Source organism: Leucoraja erinacea, chromosome 14 (genome assembly GCF_028641065.1).
Source record: "Leucoraja erinacea ecotype New England chromosome 14, Leri_hhj_1, whole genome shotgun sequence".
Classification (NCBI taxonomy): Eukaryota; Metazoa; Chordata; class Chondrichthyes; order Rajiformes; family Rajidae; genus Leucoraja; species Leucoraja erinaceus.
In genome coordinates this window covers 14,543,865-14,562,999 of record NC_073390.1, presented here as the reverse complement: position 1 = coordinate 14,562,999, position 19,135 = coordinate 14,543,865, and the positions used below count along the sequence as shown (strand labels likewise).

At 43.7% G+C, this 19,135-nt stretch overlaps 1 protein-coding gene across 1 annotated transcript in view; it reads right to left on the bottom strand.

The window, feature by feature from the left end:
- dner (delta/notch-like EGF repeat containing) overlaps positions 1-19,135 on the bottom strand; it is a 223,206-nt gene that overhangs the window by 28,619 nt on the left and 175,452 nt on the right. The window contains exon 8 of the mRNA XM_055645657.1: positions 3,195-3,419. Coding sequence (XP_055501632.1) covers positions 3,195-3,419 — 225 coding nt within the window. The remainder of the gene's footprint in view (positions 1-3,194; positions 3,420-19,135) is intronic.

The window sequence follows — 19,135 nt, the reverse complement described above, 5'->3', positions numbered from 1 at the left end:
ACGACATCCTCTCCACATCCACTTTATCCAGGCCTTTCACTATTCTTGCCTCTTACTTTATGCCATGAACTAATCATTCGCTAATACCCGGTTTCCACTCCAGCAATGCACTGATCACCAGGACGTACTCAGGTCTAAGTGTCGTCTCCACTCGTTCTGTCTCGGCCCCACTGCTGGAAGACTGGAGATGTAAAACCACCCAAGTATAATTAACTTGCTAAGGTGCTTGGACATCGAATTGTTACATTGTCAGGCCACACATGTATGACTGGGCATTAAATTTGGGCAAAAAGGGCAATTTGAACCAGGCCTTAGCTCAAAAATAGTCTGAAGAAAGGTGTCGACCCAAAACATCACCTATCCATGTTCTCTGGAGCCAGCAGTTTGTGTCATTTTTTCTCAAAAATTGATAATTAAGCTGAAACAGATATGAACTGAAAATTGAGAGAGGTGCCAAACTTGGTGAAAGTTCGCTCACACCAATTTTACATGATTGCACGATGCCAAAATTACCTTCAATTAGAGATCACAAAATGTGAGAAACAAACGTATTTCAATGTTAAATGTAGGCCCTTTGTTTGAAATTAGAGTTGAGACTCCTTACTGGAAGAATAGAGAGGATCTGTCTCAAGTAACTGAGTTGCCAAATTATATCATGGCCTTTATTTCCAATCAATAATGACTGGTAAAGCCAATAATATAAACACCGTTAGTTTGCTAAGCTGAAGCAATGGATATTTTAAAGGCGGAAAGTGACAGACTCTTGATTGGTGGAGTTATGGGGAGAAGGTAGGAGAATGGGGTTGATGGGGAAAGATAGATCAGTCATGATTGAATAGCAGAGTGGACGATGGGCTGAATGGCCTAATTCTGCTCCTAGATGTTTATGAACTTATGAAAGCTAGCTTTTTCAATTACCTGTTCATCAATGTGGATGGGATGCAGTTAATTCACCTCCAGGGATAAAATCTTTTTTAGGTTAATGTCCCAGTTCTAGTTTTATGGCCGGTTTTAGTTAGAATTCTTGTTCAAGATAAAATCCATGGTGGTGTGTTTCTGAAACCCATACAGCATGAGGCCATGTGACACAGTCTTGGACCTTGGTGGATCACTGAAGTAGATCTGCAGCTTGGGCATGATGCTAACATTGTTCATTGGCTATACATTACAAGCAGCCTCAGTTCAAAGATTTATGTATTAGTAAAGAATAATTTTTAAAAAATTGCTGGAGGAACTCAGCATTCAGGCAGCATCTGTTGAGAGAAATGGACAGAGATGTTTTGGGTCAGGAACCTTCTTCAGTGTCCACTCAATAGATGCTGTCTGACCTACTGAGTTCCTCCAGCAGTTTGTTTCTTTGCTCAGGATTCCAGCATCTACAGATTCTTGTCACTCTATGTAATAATGTAGATTTTCATGGGAAAGGCATAGAAGGTTATAAGCTTAAGGCTACTGGGATGAAGGAAGATCAGTTACACATTCCAATAGTCATTAGGAAGCACCATAAATACATTACAAAATTAATTTATAGGATAGAAGCACGAGTTAGATGACATCAGAGGTGGATTATTGGGGATATGACTTCCTCTCCCTTTGATCTTCAGTATTAATTTCATATCTATGAATCTAGGGTAGAATTTCTTAAGGATGTTTATCTCCCAATGAACTGACCCTGAGAAACAATCTCCAGAGGTCATGGGGAGTTGACATTTTGGGTCAGGCCGTTTCACATTGGGACCCGAAATGCCACCAATCCATGTTCTCCAAAGATGCTGCCTGACCCGTTGAGTTACCTCATCACTTTGTGTCCTTTTGTGTAAACCAGCATCTGCAGTTCCTTGTTTCTAAACACCAGAGGTGGTCAGATGCATCTTTGTCACTCTGGCCTAATGCTTGGTTGACTAACGAGCTTTACAATTCACCTTTTGTGTGTGATCAAAGGGCTTAGTGGTCAAAAAGGCTTTCGGCACATTGGCCTTCATCAGCCAGACTATTGAATATAGGAGAGGGCATGTCGCAGTTATATAAGGCGCTGGTGAGGCCAAATTTAGTGTATTGTGTTCAGTATTGGGCACCAAGTTATAGGAAAGATATTGTCAAGCTGGAAAGGGTTCAGAGAAGATTTACAAGGATGTTGCCAGGACCCGAGGGTCTGACCTATAAGGAGAGGTTGAGCAGGCTGGGACTCTATTCCTTGGAGCACAAGTGAATGAGGGTTGATCTTATAGAGGTGTACAAAATCATGCAAGGAATAGATTGGGTAAACGGACAGAGTCTCTTGTCCAGAGTAGGGGGGAAAGATTTAATAGGATCCTGAGGGTTAACGTTTTTACACAAATGAACTGAACTGCTGGAGGAGGTAGTTGCGGCAGATATCGCAATATTTAAGAAACATTTAGAAGGTACATAGGCAGGATAGGTTTAGAGGGATATGGGCCAAACGCAGATGCTTCCAGTGTAAATGAGACATGTTGGTCGGTGTGGGCAAGTTGGGTCTATTTCATCTCTAAATAACTCTATCACTCTACGAATCTATGGCCATGATCTGTATTTGCACCTTGTTAATACGCATCTCTATGGCAGTGGATGCAGATTTTATATTGGTTGCCACATTGTGTTACACTGACCATGCGAGACCATGTCTGCTACGTTTTATCAGTGTTGTGGAATCCACAAATCCTGTCCTGTAGGAAATTGCTCCCAAACACAAGGTCAGTTTTTTTCTTGAACAGAAATATTCACTGCACCAATGCTTACCAATTTAACTCTCCTTCCCATTCCCATACTGACCTTTCTGTCCTGGACCTCCTGCACAGTCAGATTGAGACCACACGCAAACTGGGTTTACAGCGCCTCATATTTGGCTTGGGTAGTTTACAATCCAATGGTATGATCAGTGAATTGTCCAATTTTAGATAACTAACAAACACCCCGTCTATATTTTCCCCCTCTCTTCCTTGATGTGTACTAATTTCTCCCTCAATCCCACCCGCCTTCCCCCCAATCCCCTTCCACTTGTATCCCTTTCCCTGGCTTCCCATTTGATGTCATTTCTGTATCAGCTTCAGGGCTTTGTCTAAAGCTCAACCCTCAAAGACATTCCAACCCCCCCCCCCCCCCCCCCCCCCCCCAGCATGCCACTGTGGTGACTGTAGCCAGGGCACACAGAGACATTCATGGAGCATGCAACGTACCTGGGACACAGAGACATTTGTAGCTGGTGTCAACACTGCGGCAGACGCCGTGGGAGCAGGGATTAAGGGCACAGAAGTCGATCAGCTGACCACAGACTGGCCCAGTGTAGGCTGGGCTGCAGTTACAACTATATGACGTGCCATCCGCAAAGCAGGTCCCATTGTTCTGGCAAGGTGACAAATCACACGGGTCTATCGTCTGATCGCACGTGGGGCCGGTAAAACCTGTGGTGTAATTCACAAGCAAGTCTGTTAGTGTCACACGGAGAGAAAATAAACACGATTTGTGAATTTAAAGCTGAGGCTCGGTATCAAGAGACACAGTGAGGATGAATTTCCTTGGGGGGGTCTCCCTGTATATCAGGTAATTGAAACCAAAATACAATGTACTGAATGATTAGATATTGCTGAATTTTCACCAGAGAGAAAACAATTGACAAAGAAGGTGCAGAAACCCCTGGTGATGAGTGAACCTGTGAATTCAACGCATAAGAAAACTGTCAAAGCAGAGGTTTACGGGACATCTGACTGTGAGATGCCGTCCCTACTACCTGCCGAAGGAATTCACTTCAGCTATCCTGACAGCAGTCTACATCCCCCCCCCCCCCATCCCCCCCAACCCCCCCCCCCCCCCCCCCCCCCTCACGTAGAAGTCAAATATGCTCTGCACAAACTGTATTCCATTATCAATAGCCTTGATACAAAACGACCTGAAGCCGTGGTCAGTGTAGCCGGTGACTTCAATCAAGCCAACCTCAGGGTCATACTACCAAAGTACCAGCAGCATGACTCGTGTTCCACTAGGAGCCGGAATGGTCGAAAACTTCAAATTCCTCGAAGTCAATATCACCAACAACTTTTCCTGGACCACCCATTTTGAAGCAACGACCAAAAAGTCACACCACCGCCTCTACTTCCTTAGAAGGCTTAGGAAGTTTGGCATGTCCCCTACAACTCTCACCAACTTCCACAAATGCATCAGGGAAAGCATTTTATCCGGATGCATCACAGTTTGGTTTGGGAACAGCTCCATGCAGGACCGTAAGTAATTGCAGCGAATTGCGGACGGAGCCCAGATCATCACCCAAACCAACCTTCCTTCGATTGAGTCCATTTATACCTCACGCTGCCTCAACAAGGCCAGCAGCATAATCAAGGACGAGTCGCACCCTGGCCACTCGCTCTTCTCTCTCTCCCATCGGGCAAAAGGTATAGAAGTGTGAAAACGGACACCACCAGATTCAGGGACAGTTTCTTCCCAGCTGTCATCAGGCAACTGAATGATCTTACCACAACCAAAGAGCAGCGCTGAACTACTATCTACCTCTGATGCCCCTCAGACTATCCTTGACGGACTTTGCTGGCTCTACCTTGCACTAAACATTATTCCCTTATCATGTATCTATACACTGTAAATGGAATGATTGGAATCATGTGTTGTCTTTTTGCTGACTGGCTAGCATGCGACAAAAAGCTTTTCAGTTTTCACACGTGACAATAAATTGAACTGAAATCGATGTATAGGAAGGAACTGCAGATGCTGGTTTACATCGAAGATGTAGTAATATTCACAGAAACGATGAACATTGATTTCTCTAATTTGAAGTAACCTTTGCATTCGCTCTCTCTGTGTCCCTCCCCCACACTAGTCATCCCACCAGTTTCACTGTCGTCCTGCTTAGTTTCACAGTTCGTATCCTCTCTACCTCTCTTTGATCATCGTTGCTGGCTTTGATTTGTTCTGTTCATCCCTTTCATTTATTTGTTCTTTGTATCTTTCATACCTCTAGTTTCCCTCTCCCCGACTCTCAGTCTGTAAAAGGGTCTCGTCCCGAAACACGACCTATTCCTTTTCTCCAGAGATGCTGCCTGACCCGCTGAGTTACTCCAGCATTTTGAGTCTAAATACAATCTTGTTTTGTCTTTCTCGTGTTGATTTTTTTCAGAATAAAGCAGGAACGTGGGCTTCACCACTGGTTTTAATATTTAGGATGCAACTCGCTGTACCTAGGAGTGTGAATCTGCTACAAATTGTAACGCAACACACACTTTCAGCTTTAATCTGACACCACAGGGAGTAATTCCCCAGTGTTTGCAGGAACTAAACGTGCAGAGTTTCAGCTGCCAGTCGTACACAATGTCCCACATTTGGTTTATTAGGTCACTCCCATGAATCACAGAATACGGCTGTGTTCTGCCTCCTAACTCTCAATCAATTAATACCCAATCTCATAAGAATGCTTCCAATTAAATAGTTTTAGACAGTTATTTTAGGAAATTTCACCTCATTAATCAGTCTTTGCAGGTTGCACCATTAGTTCGGGCTGATTTTTTTATTCTCTTGTCAAAAGAGCTTTGTATTTTTGCAACAACATATACCCAAATTGTCAGATTTTGGAATAGAATGAAAAGGAACCTTATCTAGGAGTACACTTCACCACCGTTCCCTTCCATTCCCAATGCAGACCCTGCAGCAACTTGTTACTAGTAATCGGGGTTGGATGAACCAAGCCAATTATGTTGTCGGTGGAAGAGTGTGGGATGAAGAGATAAAAAAAGTGAATCATAACACCGTCCCCACCGTGGGTGCAGAGAGTGGCGGTAGAATTACGGCCTTACAGTGCCAGAGACCTGGGTTCAATCCTGACTATGGATGTTGCCTGTACGGAGTTTGTACGTTCTCCATGTGACTGCGTGGGTTTTCCCCGGGTGATCCTGTTTCACCCCACACTCCAAAGACGTACAGGCTTGGAGGTTAATTGGCTTTGGTAAACATTGTAATTTGTCCCTAGTGTTTAGGTTAGTGCGAGTGTACGGGGAAGGTTAATCGGCACAGAGTTGGCGCAGACACGGTGGGCCGAATGGCCTGATTCCCCGGTGTATCGCTAAACTAAACCTAAAATAACCAACATAAAGGATAGAAATATAAAAGAAAATAGTTATATAGAAATCGCACCTTATATAGAAATCGCATACTTTCAGACCGTTCCAAAGAGCATCACAACAATGCAATCCTAGCTGTGTGACACTGACACCTCTACACTTGAGATCTCACCACCTGGCTCCAAGAATCCAGGCCAGTGAAATGTCAAATAAACTACTGAAGTTTTGAAAGGTTATATTAAAGGTTCCCATTTGGTCCATTAAACTTGCCGCTGTACTTTGTTATCATCAATTTTCACTCTCTCCTCATGAAGATATTGCTTCCTCACAGGGACATGGGGAAACTTAGTGCAACCTGAAGACAATTTCTAAGATCCTTCCTATGTTTAGCTGGAGGAAGTTTAACCTCTTGTCTGACTGCTTGGTAAACAAGCATCTTATAATGCAGAGGCAGTGGACGGGTTAAGGGAGGTGGTGAATAAATTAAACTCAAAAGTTGAGTTTGTCGTCATATGCGCAAGTATGGTGAGGTATAGGTACAACGAAAAATCTTGTTAGCAGCAGCATCATAGACACATGGACCTGTCTAGGTTTGTCACTGTTCTCCCTTCCAAAGCATGCTTGAAAGGCATGCAAAAAAAGTGTGCATCAAAAAACAGATGTGATGTGAGCCAAAGCCTGAAGATTTTGTTGCCAGGTGACAATATGAGGATATGATTCATAAATAATTTTGATATCAAAATGAACTCCACACCCTTTCCATATCACCTGTGGGATTTCTGATTTAAGTTTTCCAATTTATTTATAAAAGTCCTATGCAGGTGTAAAGTGTTGTCCTTTTATTTGTTGCAAGAATCAGTGTATAAAATCGCTCCACTCCTAAATATTGCCTTTGAAAAAACCACAACTACAATGAATCATTAAGCTATTTTGATTTTGTCGTAATTATCTTTTGTTTTGATTCAAATGCTGTGAATATTTAAATGTGTTATAAAAAAAAATCAAATTAGTTAATTATGTTGTGTAACTCGCACAGAATTTGACATGGCTCCATATTGGATTATGAATTATATAACCATGCAGATATTTGTGAATTAATCCAAAAGCAATTCACTCCTAAAAACCGTGTTCCTCCTAATTGATCCATTGTGCATTTCTCGGTCCATCAGTATAGAAGTGACTATACATTCACTTGCCAGGGGATCACTTGCCTTCTCAAACCTTCTCAACTTCTCTCTCCTCCTTCAAGACCATTCTATTTGACGAGAGTTTTGGCTGTTTCCCCTCACATGCCCGTTGTTTACTGCAGATTTGTTTCTTCTCACACAAAGTGCTGTGGGATACGTTACAAAATTACAGCTGCAACATAAATGCAAATCCTCACACTTGCTTTTAATCTCCCACGTTTCTTTGTGCCCGAGTCTCGTGGAGCTGGCAGGTTAATCCCCGATTCAGCTTTTGCAGTTCAGCATCTTATAGAGACATCCAATTACCAAGCCATCTTGATAACTGAGAGAAACAATTTTGTTAAATGAAAAAAAAAAAGGTTTAATCTGCTTGAACACTGCACAAGCCTATTAAAGGATCAGTGCAGTAGCAGAGCCATCCAGAAGCTGGGCTGCAAGTTGATTTATATTAGGGCTGCTGAAACACTATGCTATCATATGAAAACACAGGCATGAAGTCAGGTCTGAATTTCAAAACAGTTTGTCACTATTGTGATTACAGAATTATTTGAACAATTTTCTTACACTTGTATTTTTAAATTACCGTAGCTGTAATCATCCTAGCGATGCATGAAGTAATAAAAAGAGCAATTGCTTTGTGTAGAATGAATGGCTGCTTAGTTAGACAAGGACCTTTCTCAAACTCATTATATTACATCTCTGGAAGTGAGTTGATGCCGCCACAATTGTAAAACCATTTATAAAATGTAATATGACATGAAGATTGAAGAACTAAACAGACTGAAGAAGGGTCTCGACCCGAAAAGGTAACTATTCCTTTTCTCCAGAGATGCTGTCTGACCCGCTGTTACTCCAGCTATTTGTGTCTATCTTCGGATTGAACCAGCATCTGCAGTTCCTTCCCACACATGTAATATAACATCCTCCATACCTCCTTACATTTCATTACCTCAATGTTAGTGAACACCCTCTGCACTCATTTTTTCAGTTTCCAAATTCCTGATTTGAGTTCTCCAGTTAGCTAGCTGTCCAGTTCCCCAGTTAGCTAGCTGTCTTAAGTTACCGATAGACCACAGTGGCGCAGCGGTGGAGTAGCTGCCTCACTGCGCCAGAGACCCAGGTACGAGCAAATTTGGGCCCCATATCTGAGGAAAAATGTACTGGCTCTGGAGAGGGTCCAGAGGAGGTTTACAAGAATGATTCCAGGAATGAGTGGGTTAGCATATGATAGCATTGGGCCTCTACCCATTGGAGTTTAGAAGGTTGAGGAGGGACCTCATTGAAACTTACAGAATAATGAAAGGTATAGATAGAGCGAATGTGAAAAAGGATGTTTCCACTGGTGGGAGAGGGCCAGAGGTTATAAGCCTCAGAATTAAAGCGCGCTCTTTTAGAAAGGAGGTGAGGAGGAACTTCTTTAGTCAGGGGGTAGTTAATCTATGGAACTCATTGCCACAGAGGGCTGTGGATATTTTCAAGGCAGAGATGGACAAATTCGTGATTAGAATGGGTGTCAAGGATTAGGGGAAAAGGCAGGAAAATGGGATTAGGAGGAGAGATCAGCTATGATTGAATGGCGGAGTAGACTCGATGGGCCGAATGGCCTAATTCTACTGCTATAACGTGAACTTGTGACTACGGGTGCTGTCTGTCTCCCTGTGATCGTGTGGGTTTTCTCCGGGTGCTCCGGTTTCCTCCCACATTCCAAAGACGAGCAGGGTTTTAGCTTAATTGGCATCTGTAAACTGCTCCTAGTGTGTAGGGCACGAAAGTGGGATAACATAGATCTAGTGTATGGGTGATCGATGCTCAGTGTGGACCTGTTTACATGCTGGATCTCTGTTCAAAAGAAACGAGCAAGGGTCAGTAACGAGTTTGGAATTCAGTTCCTTACAGAAAGAGTTATTTCAAAAGAAATTATTAAAATAAAAGCAATTGAAATTGGACATTGCTTCATAAAGTTGTCCCATATTCAAGGACATTAATAGCACCAACGGACACACTCAAACGCACAGTGCATTATTCACAGTTCAACATTTATCATTCAGTTAATATTAAAAAAAACTATTCTGGCTCTTCTAATTGCATCTAGTTGTGAGGCCATGCCTCTCACACATTCCTTATATTCCAATGAAGACTCAATTTCAAAAGTAGCTTATTGGCTCTGAAGTAATTGGGATCAGCCTGCCACCTCAGAAGGTGCTATATAAATGCAAGTCCTTACTCCTTACAAGGTAGTAATTCCAAACTGTAATTTGTTTGCAAATAGCAAACGATTCTAATTTTGCTTTCTTTAATCAAAATCGAGAAGAAGTAAGTTCTGATTACTCACTAATGCTTCTTTTATTATTCTTCATTTCAAACATTTTCATGTTGTGATATTGAACAAATTACCCTTCTGTGGCGAGTGAATTAAAATGTATTTTATCTAAATCATTAACTAAGGGGCCCAGATGTTACAATGTCCAGGGGGATCCATTATAAATGTTGCAAATATCTGTCCTTACTGATGCATGAAATTTATTTAGATATTCTAGCTGCCTTTCACGGCAGATGTAGCTATTAGATTCGGAGGTTGCATAGAGTGAATAGGAATGGAAAATGAACTCAAAAATCATTTACAGCCAGTATTTTATTTGTTGGTAACAATGTTGTCTTAGGGAATGTAATGGAAATTCAAAATGCTTTATAAACTAAAAAAACACTTTACCAGCCAAATAAGAATGTAAATTTGTGCAGTTGTGTACTTTTGTTGCACAGCATCAGTTAATCAGCGTGAAAAATAATTGCAGATGCTGGTATGTACTGAAGATAGGCGCAAAGTGTTGGAGTAACTCAGCGGGTCAGGCAGCAGCTGTGGAGAAAATGGATGTGAGACGTTTTTGGTTGGGACCCTTCTTCGGACTGAAAGTAGAGTGGAGGGAACTGGAGGTAAAAAAAAAAGGCCAGAACAAAGCAGGGCCGGCAACAGATGACCAGTGAAGGGTGGAATCCATAATGGCCCATTGTTGGCTGGGGTAGAGGTGATAACAGAGGGATACAAGGATGTGAACAGTGGAACAAGGGTGGTGAAATGAGAGAAATCAACGTTCAAACTGCTGGGTTGTAAGCTGCCCAAGATAAATGCAAGGTGCTGTTCCTCCAATTTGCCAACTCTGTCACTGGAGGAGGCCCACAACAGAAAGGTCAGTATGGGAATGGGAAGGGGAGTTAAAATGTTTGGTGATCGACTGTGAGTTGCAAAAATTCTGGGTTTCTTTCTGGCTTCCCTGTGAGTCTGACAAGCCAATACATGGTGGTGTCCTGACACCAGTGGTGTTCAGTGTGGTCTCCATTAATGGCTTGAACCACCTTTTTTGACTGGTTCCTCCACATCGGTGTGACCAGCAATGGCCTTGGGTAATTCCTGCAGAGAATTTGCGCTCACATAGAGTGATACGGTGTGAAAGCAGGTCACTTAGCCCACTTGCCCACACCGACCAACATGTCCCATCTACACAAGTCCCACTTGCATGCGTTTGACTCGTATCCTTCTAAAATTGTCACATCCATGTACCTGTATAATTGCTTGTTAAATATTGTGATAGTTCCAGCCTCAACTACCTCCTCCGGCAGCTCGTTCCATACACCCATCACCCTTTGTGTGAAAAGGTTACCCATCAGATTCCTACAAAATCTTTCCCCCTTCACCTTAAACCCATACCCTCTGGTTCTCGATTCCCACTCTGGGCAAGAGACTCCTCTGCGGTGGAAGACTGACCCCAATAGCTTTGCACGTAAGAAGCTGAGGTCAGTGCTGGGGCCGCTACTTTTCACATTGTATATTAATGATTTGGATGAGGGGATTGAAGGCTTTGTGGCCTAGTTTGCAGATGTAATGAGAATAGGTGGAGGGGCTGGTAATGTAGAAAATGCAGGGACTCTGCAGAGGACGTGGGCAGGTTGGGAGAGTGGGCAGAGAAGTGGTAGATGGAATAGAGTGTAACAAAGTGTGGAATCATGCATTGTGGTAGCAGGAATAAAGGTGTGGACTATTTTCTGTATGGGGAGAGAATCCAGAAATTGGAAGGTGCAAAGGGACTTGGGAGTGCAAAGGGACTTGGGTGATTCCCAAAACGTTCATTTGCAAGTTGAATCTGTAGTAAAGAAGGCAAACACAATGCTAGCATTTATTTCAAGAGGGCTAGAATACAAAAACAGGGATGTAATGCTGAGGCTCTGTAAGATATTGGTCAGGCCGCATTTACAGTATTGTGAGCAATTTTGGGCACCATAATCTGAGGAAGGATGTGCTGGCTCTGGAGAGGGTCTGGAGGAAGTTTACAAGAATGATCCCAGGAATGAGTGGATTAACTTAAGATGAGCATTTGATGGCACTGGGCCTGTACTCGCTGAAACTCACTGAATAGTGAAGGACTTGGATAGAGTGGATGTGGAGAGGATGTTTCCACCAGTGGGAGAGTCTAGTACTGGAGATTATAGCCTCAGAATTAAAGGAGGCTCCTCTAGAAAAGAGCTGAGGAAGAATTTCTTTAATCAGAGGGTGGTGAATCTGTGGAATTCTTTGCCACAGAATCCTGTGGAAGCCAAATCAATGGATATTTTTCAAGGCAGAAATAGATAGATTCTTGAATAGTATGGGTGTCAGAGGTTATGGGGAGAGGGCATGAGAATGGGATTTGGAGGGAGAGATAGAAGGTAGATAAAAATGCTGGAGAAACTCAGCGGGTGAGGCAGCATCAATGGAGCGAAGGAAAAGGTGACATTTCGGGTCGAGACCCTTCTTCAGACTGATGTGGGAGTGCTGGGGGCGGGAAGAAGAAAGGAAGAGGCAGAGACAGTGGGCTGTGGGCGAGCTGGGAAGGGGAGGGGAGATGGGGAAGGGAAGGGGAGGGGGAGATAGATCAGCCATGATTGAATGGCGGAATGGACTTGATGGGTCAAATGGCCTAATTCTACTCCTATCACTTATGACCTATGACCTTATGACCTTAGCTACTTAAAATGTAGTCATCATTGTAACAAAATAAAATAGTACATGGCAAGATGCCAGAAATACATAAAATGGCCAAATCATTTTTTCCCTGCATGTTAGTTGTTAGACATAGAAACATAGAAAATAGGTGCAGGAGTAGGCCATTCGGCCCTTCGAGCCTGCACCGCCATTCAATATGATCATGGCTGATCATCCAACTCAGTATCCGGTACCTGCCTTCTCTCCATACCCCCTGATCCCTTTAGCCACAAGGGCCACATCTAACTCCCTCTTAAATATAGCCAATTAACTGACCTCAACTACCTTCTGTGGCAGAGATTTCCAGAGATTCACCACTCTCTGTGTGTTTCTCTCTGAAATACTGCAATGATCTTGTACTGGCAACATTATACCCAGAGCTGAAAGTAGAGATTAGATAAAGTCATGGGACAGTGTTGTTTGGACATGATGTTTCAAGAGTTGCTTTCTATTTTTTAGATGAAGCCAGGACCCAGATCTAACAATGTAGTATTTATTTACCGCTGCACTGGAATATCACTCTAGATTATAAAGCATTGCTCAAAATTGAAGACTTCTGATTTTAGTAAAGAAACTCTGACACATTACAGAGGAAAATATGATCTACTTCCTAGCGCAGAGTAGCTAGTTAAACAGAATTCCTTAAGTTTCTCCCTTCCTTGGATAGACACAAAATGTTGGAGTAATTCAGCGGGTCAGGAAGCATCTCTGAAGAAAAGGAATAGGTAACGTTTCGGGTCAAGACCCTCCTTCAGACTATGAAGTATAGTTCTTCATAGTCTTCTTCAAGTATACTTCTTCATTCATACGAGCAAATTGGAGGAACAGCACCTCATATTTTGCTTGGGCAGCTTACACTCCAGCGGTATGAAGATTGACTTCTCTAACTTTGCTTTCCCCCTCTCTCCATCCCTCTCCCTTCCTAGTTCTCCGACCAGCCTTACTGTCTCCGATTACATTTTATCTCTGTTTGCTTAGTTGTTCCCTTCTCCCAGCTGGCAATGATATATTCTACATTTTCCTTGATCTCCATTCCCTTTGCCCAGTTTTCACTCCTTCACACTTCCTCCCTCCCCCTGACGTCAGTCTGAATAAGGGTCTTACCCCGAAACTTCACCCATTCATTCTCTCCAGAGATGCTGCCTGTCCCGCTGAGTTACTCCAGCATTTTGTGTCTATCTTTTGTTCATTTTGCTCAATTGTTTTCCCAGATTTGTTTACTTGTTTGTTTGCTTTCTGACTTGGTATGATGGCTTCTTTTGAAAGGACGTGCTGGTTTTTCCGATGTAACATTTAATTAAGTGCAAGCAATTATCAAGGATTTAAAATTGCTGGGTACCAATAACAGACCAATGAAGCCCAGCTGCTTCTTGTCAATGGAGCCAGATGTTGAATTGTTACAAATTAACGTCAATGAATTATAGCCCCATACAAGATGTATAAGGTCAAGAAGCAGATCTGAAATATCTGCATTATTATAGATTGAAATCTGTGGATTTTCTGAAGGATTGTTTTGAGGAGCTCAAAAGAGAAAAAAAAAAAACAGTTTTCACATTCTTAAAAATCAATGAAATCAAGGCCAAAGGTCTGGACCAAACAGTATTTCATTACACTCACAGTAAAGATATTAAATAAATCTGTGGAAAATTAGTTTACTTATCAGGGTACAAAAGTCATTGCGTATGTTTTACGATCTCATCCCATTGTATGCAATATATAATCTATGCAACCCATCTAAACAACCCAAAACATCATCTATTCATTCCCTCTTCAGATGCCTGACCCATTGCGTTCCTCCACCACTTTTGCTCAAGATTCCAGCATTTGCAGTCTCTGGCATCGCCAATAGATAACCTCTCTTGCCTCTGCTATATTTTCAAATTATTCCTGATCTTTTCTCTTTGCTTATTATTTCAATCTCCTTTTCCTTTGGGTTGGAGATGAAAAATATATTACCAAAATACGTTAGACATGGGAGCTTGGAGAAAACGGATCCGAGTCACTCACGTGGACTAGATTCTGTGCCATACAGTATTCCTAGTCAAAGGGATTGGTAAGAATGCCTGAAAGATGTCCCAGCCAAAGTAGTTCAGGATATTTATCATGTAACCCTGGTAATCCTTGTATGTGAATACTTGGCCAATAAACTTATTCAATTCACTCATTCATACATTCATTCATTCATTCATTCAATCATGCATTCATTCATTGAAAATGGATGCTGACTTCCTTAAATACATATAGAGACTGAATTTACTTAATACATTCACTAACACCCAAACCTTTCTACAGCCATTATTCCCATCACTGCCCTATCTCTTTCCCCTTGAATCACACTCTCATTCAGTGCATCAATCCATTCTACTTGCTCTCTTGTTTAGTTTAGTTTAGTTTAATGATACAGCATGGAACCAGGCCCTTTGCCTCACCGAGTCCATGCTGACCAACTGGACATTAGTTCTATGTTACCCCACTTTTGTAGCCTACATACTCGGGGCAATTTATAGAAACTAATTAACCTACAAACATCAATGTAAAATCATTTCCCCTGCTCTTCGGTGTGAATTCCTTTTCTTAAACATGCTTTCAAAAGCCAGCTCATTTATCTTTAAGAGTATAAAGTCATAACAGCCAGGATGACTTTCCTCATCTCCTGGCCAGCATTTATTCTTCATCCAAATCAGCTGGGGTATTTAACCATTATTACTTGGTACTTGTTCGATCTTGCTGCACATTTATCTTTAAAAGATTTTCAAAGTACTTATTGTTTTACCAAGAAAGCTCAAACAACTGACTGTGCTTAACATCCCAAATCAAGCCGCCCTTACTGCCCTGAAACCTTTCACTGTTCCAGTTTAAGATGCTCTGTGTCCCGTTTCTTTTATTCTCTCTCTTCCCCAATCTCCCTGCCACAACAGGAATACTTTGCATTTCAATAACCCTTTGCATAATGGAACATTGCAAACAATGCTTAATGTCCAGGCACGTACTGCTAGTGCTTTATCCAACTCCACACATTCTGAGGTAAATGCTTATCCACGTACCTCCCTGTACAATTCCCCCATCCCAACACATTCCATCAAGAGAAACTCCACCCACTCAGCTTTAGCCTACTACTAAATAAAGTAAAACCAGCTCCAATCCTCTCATAGAATCATGGAGCCATACAGCGTGGAAATAAGGCCTTTGGCCCAACATGCCCATGTCGACCAAGATGCCCCATCCCTACTAGTCCCACTGACCTGCATTTGGCCCATATAAACCCCTCCAATCCATGTACCTGTCCAAATGTCTTTTAAATGGTGTGATAATACCTGCCTCACCTACCTCCTCTGGCATAGACCCACCACCCTTTGTGTGGAAAAAGTTGCCCCTCAGGTTCCTATTAAATCTTTCCCTCTCACCTTAAAGTAGGGTTGCCAACTGTCCCGTATTAGCCGGGACATCCCGTATTTTGGGCTAAGATGGTTTGTCCTTTACGGGACCGCCCTTGTCCCGTATTTGACTTCTACTACTCAGATCGAGGGGACTATCGGGCCGGTGCGCCGCGTCCGGTTCCGCCTCACCTGTCCCGATGTAGTGCAGCAGCAGCGCCTCACCCGTGGCCCCGTCGGTCGGCAGCCCGGCCAGCTGCCCGAACTTCGGATCTTAGCTTACCACTGACACTACCACCCCTCCTTCTCATGACCGATCATCGGTTCATGAGTTGGATGGAGTGCCGGACTTTGCGCGCAACGTCACGCGGCCAGGGCCAAAACTCCTCAGCTGGCCCCGCCGGCTGGGCTTTGTGTGCAGTCCAGCACCCGGGCCAACTCATCATTCACCCAGCCACGGCCGAATCGGTCAACGAATTGCCCATCGGGAATTTGTCTCGTATTTTGACCTTTAGTCCCTTATTTGAGAGTGAGAAAGTTGGCAACCCTACCTTAAACCTACGTCCTCTGGTTCACGATACCCCCACTGTGGGTAAAAGACTGTGCATTTACTCATCTTCTCACCCACGCAATATTAAATCCTAGCACCAAGTTGACAAACTCAACTGCACCATCCACACCCTCACACTGATCAACCCAGATCTGAAAGCAGTTTCCCCTTATTTTTTCCTACTGTGGCCTTTATCTATGCCGCTGCTGGCATTCCACTGAAATTAAGCCAAATGGGGTGCACCAATGAAATTCAAATCCTCACGATTAAATAAAAACACCTATTTAACTTTCAGATGAAAATAGGTTTAGAATTTGTGAATTTGATTGTTGAAGGCAGTCCATAAATCTCAGAATAACAACCAGTGGAGATCGGATTTCACCTTAACTGAAAGGTTCAAATAAAGAAATTGTCTCCGGCATCTGCTGGTGCTCACTGTGACTAACATCAGTGGAAGGGGGAAACACTTCATTTGGGTTTGATGGTGAGGAGTCACCTCTACTCCCTTGTACAATACTGTGCATGCAACCAGAAACCTGTTGATCTTTGTTCCAGATATCTGCACTGAGAAAGCTGGCAGGTTACTGTTGAGGCAATGTTTCATGTAATACTTCCTTCACCATTTTTTGGTGTAACTCAAGCCCCTGTCCCACTTTCACGACCTAATTGGCGACCTCTGCCGAGTTTGCCCTTGACTCAAACTCGCAGCATGGTCGCCACAAGGTCGTGGGAGGTCTTCGTAACTCTTCCTCATGCTCGTGAGTGGTCTCCACGTACTCGTGGCCTCAAGTAGGTTGCGGCGATTTTTTCCAGCCTGATGAAAAATGTCCACGAGTAAAAAAAGATAGCCATGGAAAAAAAAAATCGATACTTTTTACTCGTAGGTAGGTCATGGTAGGTCGTGATGCTAGTCGTAGGTGGTCAAGGTAATAGCTCCGGGGTGAAAAAAATGTCAGTAGAAAAAAAAGGTAATTTAAACAGCAGAACGTCACCTCTTTCACTCCAAGGCATGTTCATTCATAGCTGGAGAGTTTTTTTGGAGAGGAGACTTGTGTTTTAGAGATGGCACCAAAAAGGCAGCAGCGCAGGGGGAGGGCACAACACTCAATAAAACCTGCCATGCAGGTGTTGCCCACCCAGGAGGAGTAGTGGCAGGAGATGATGCCACAGGAGGTGATAGTGCAGGAGGAGGTAGCCCTGCATGAGAGACCCCTGGAGGAGGAGACCTGAGTGGTAGTAATATGTCCCCACCACCACCCCACCCTTCACTGCCTCATTTGAAGGCAGCAAAGCAGCCCTTTCTCCTGTGTCTGACACAGTATCAGAGGCAGATGACCCAATGGTGGTGAGAGAGGGCTGGAGGAAGGTTATGCCCAACACCTTCACCAGGCAGCAGGAGGGGGACCTTGAGAAATGGTTCCAGCAGAATGCCATCCTGTACGAAAAGGAAAATGAGGGGTACAGGGACAGGGACAAGAATGGCATGCTTGCCATCCACTGCCCCACATGTGTGCTTAAAGTTCCATCTTTTGTCAAAGCCCAGCACCACTCTCTTCCACTCTTTTGGTGTACTGGGACAGTCCATCACATCATCTCCATTCACCCATCGTGACCTCTTCTTGTGCTTCCTCTTCACCCTTGCTAATCCCCTTCTGCTTTTCTTAAAAAGCTGCTGAAGCAAAAGGGCTACTGCAAACAGCAGTACAGGTGCACAACCTTTTATCCGAAAGCCTTGGGATGGATTTCGCTGCTGATGCAAAAGGGCTTACTGCAAACAGCAGTAGTATTTTTAGCGTAGATTAGCGTAGGTAGAGCGGGCGGCTTAAAAGTCTAAGCATCTTCCAAGACTAGTTCCTTCCTAAATGCTTGCAGGGATTTTCACAATGATTTGCCAGGGTGAGGGGGACCAATTCGTAGTCCCCTACCTGGTCGAAGCCCCAACCTCGCGGAGCTGGGGGCTTCAACATAGGGCGAAGGAGGTCTACTTGCATAAATCCAGCGAGGCGAGTTGTCTTCAACGGCCACAGCGCTCCGGAGCCGAGGTCTTCAAGGCATAGTCTTCCCCGAAGGTCGTACCATAGCCGAGGAAGGTCGTTTGCGGAGCTGGGGCGTCACCGTGGGCCTTGGATTTTTTTCGCAGCCAGGGGTAGAGTTGCCGGGGTCGGAGCTAAAGTCGCTTAAGGTTGCGGAGCTTACTGCACGGCGCAGTGGAGGACCGCTCCCCCGCCTTCTAAGTGGGACAAGAATTAAAGTTTACCCCTTTACATAAAAGCCCTCCAAACTATGACTAACATTTAAGTTTTACAGATGTTGAGGCCCCGGTCTCTAGACTTGTCTACAACCTGGGTTTGTTGGGTCGATTTGGGTCAAGTTTGGCGCCAAACGAGCTATTGGAACAGACGACTATGGCCGGTGTTTCTGGAGAATTGTGTCCTAACACCGGATAAAAGGTCCCTAATGGGCCTGTCCCACAATAGCTTGCACAATGACTTTGCCAGAGACCAACGTACACAAGCCACAACATAGTCGCTTCCTTCACCAGTCGTAGGAGGTCTTCAACATAGTCTTGGATGTACACATAGGCGGGGGACAGGGCAAGCGTGGGGAGCACTGTCTGAGTGAAATTCACACAGTGCAAACAGCCACACTATGTGATGCAGACCAAACACTAGACTTGTCACAAGCTTTGAATTTATCAAGTCAGAATTGGAACGCTGTAATTGTGTCCTAAGACGGTGTCTCACATAGGCGACTGCCGGCAAACACACACACATCGCTTCCTTCACCAGCTCGTTATGCAGGCGGGGGACAGGGCAAGCGTGGGGAGCACTGTCTGAGGGAAATTCACACAGTGCAAAGCCAATGTGATGCAGACACACACCACGATGAATAGGAAGGTTGGCGCTGTAATTAAGACGGTGAAAGCACAGTGT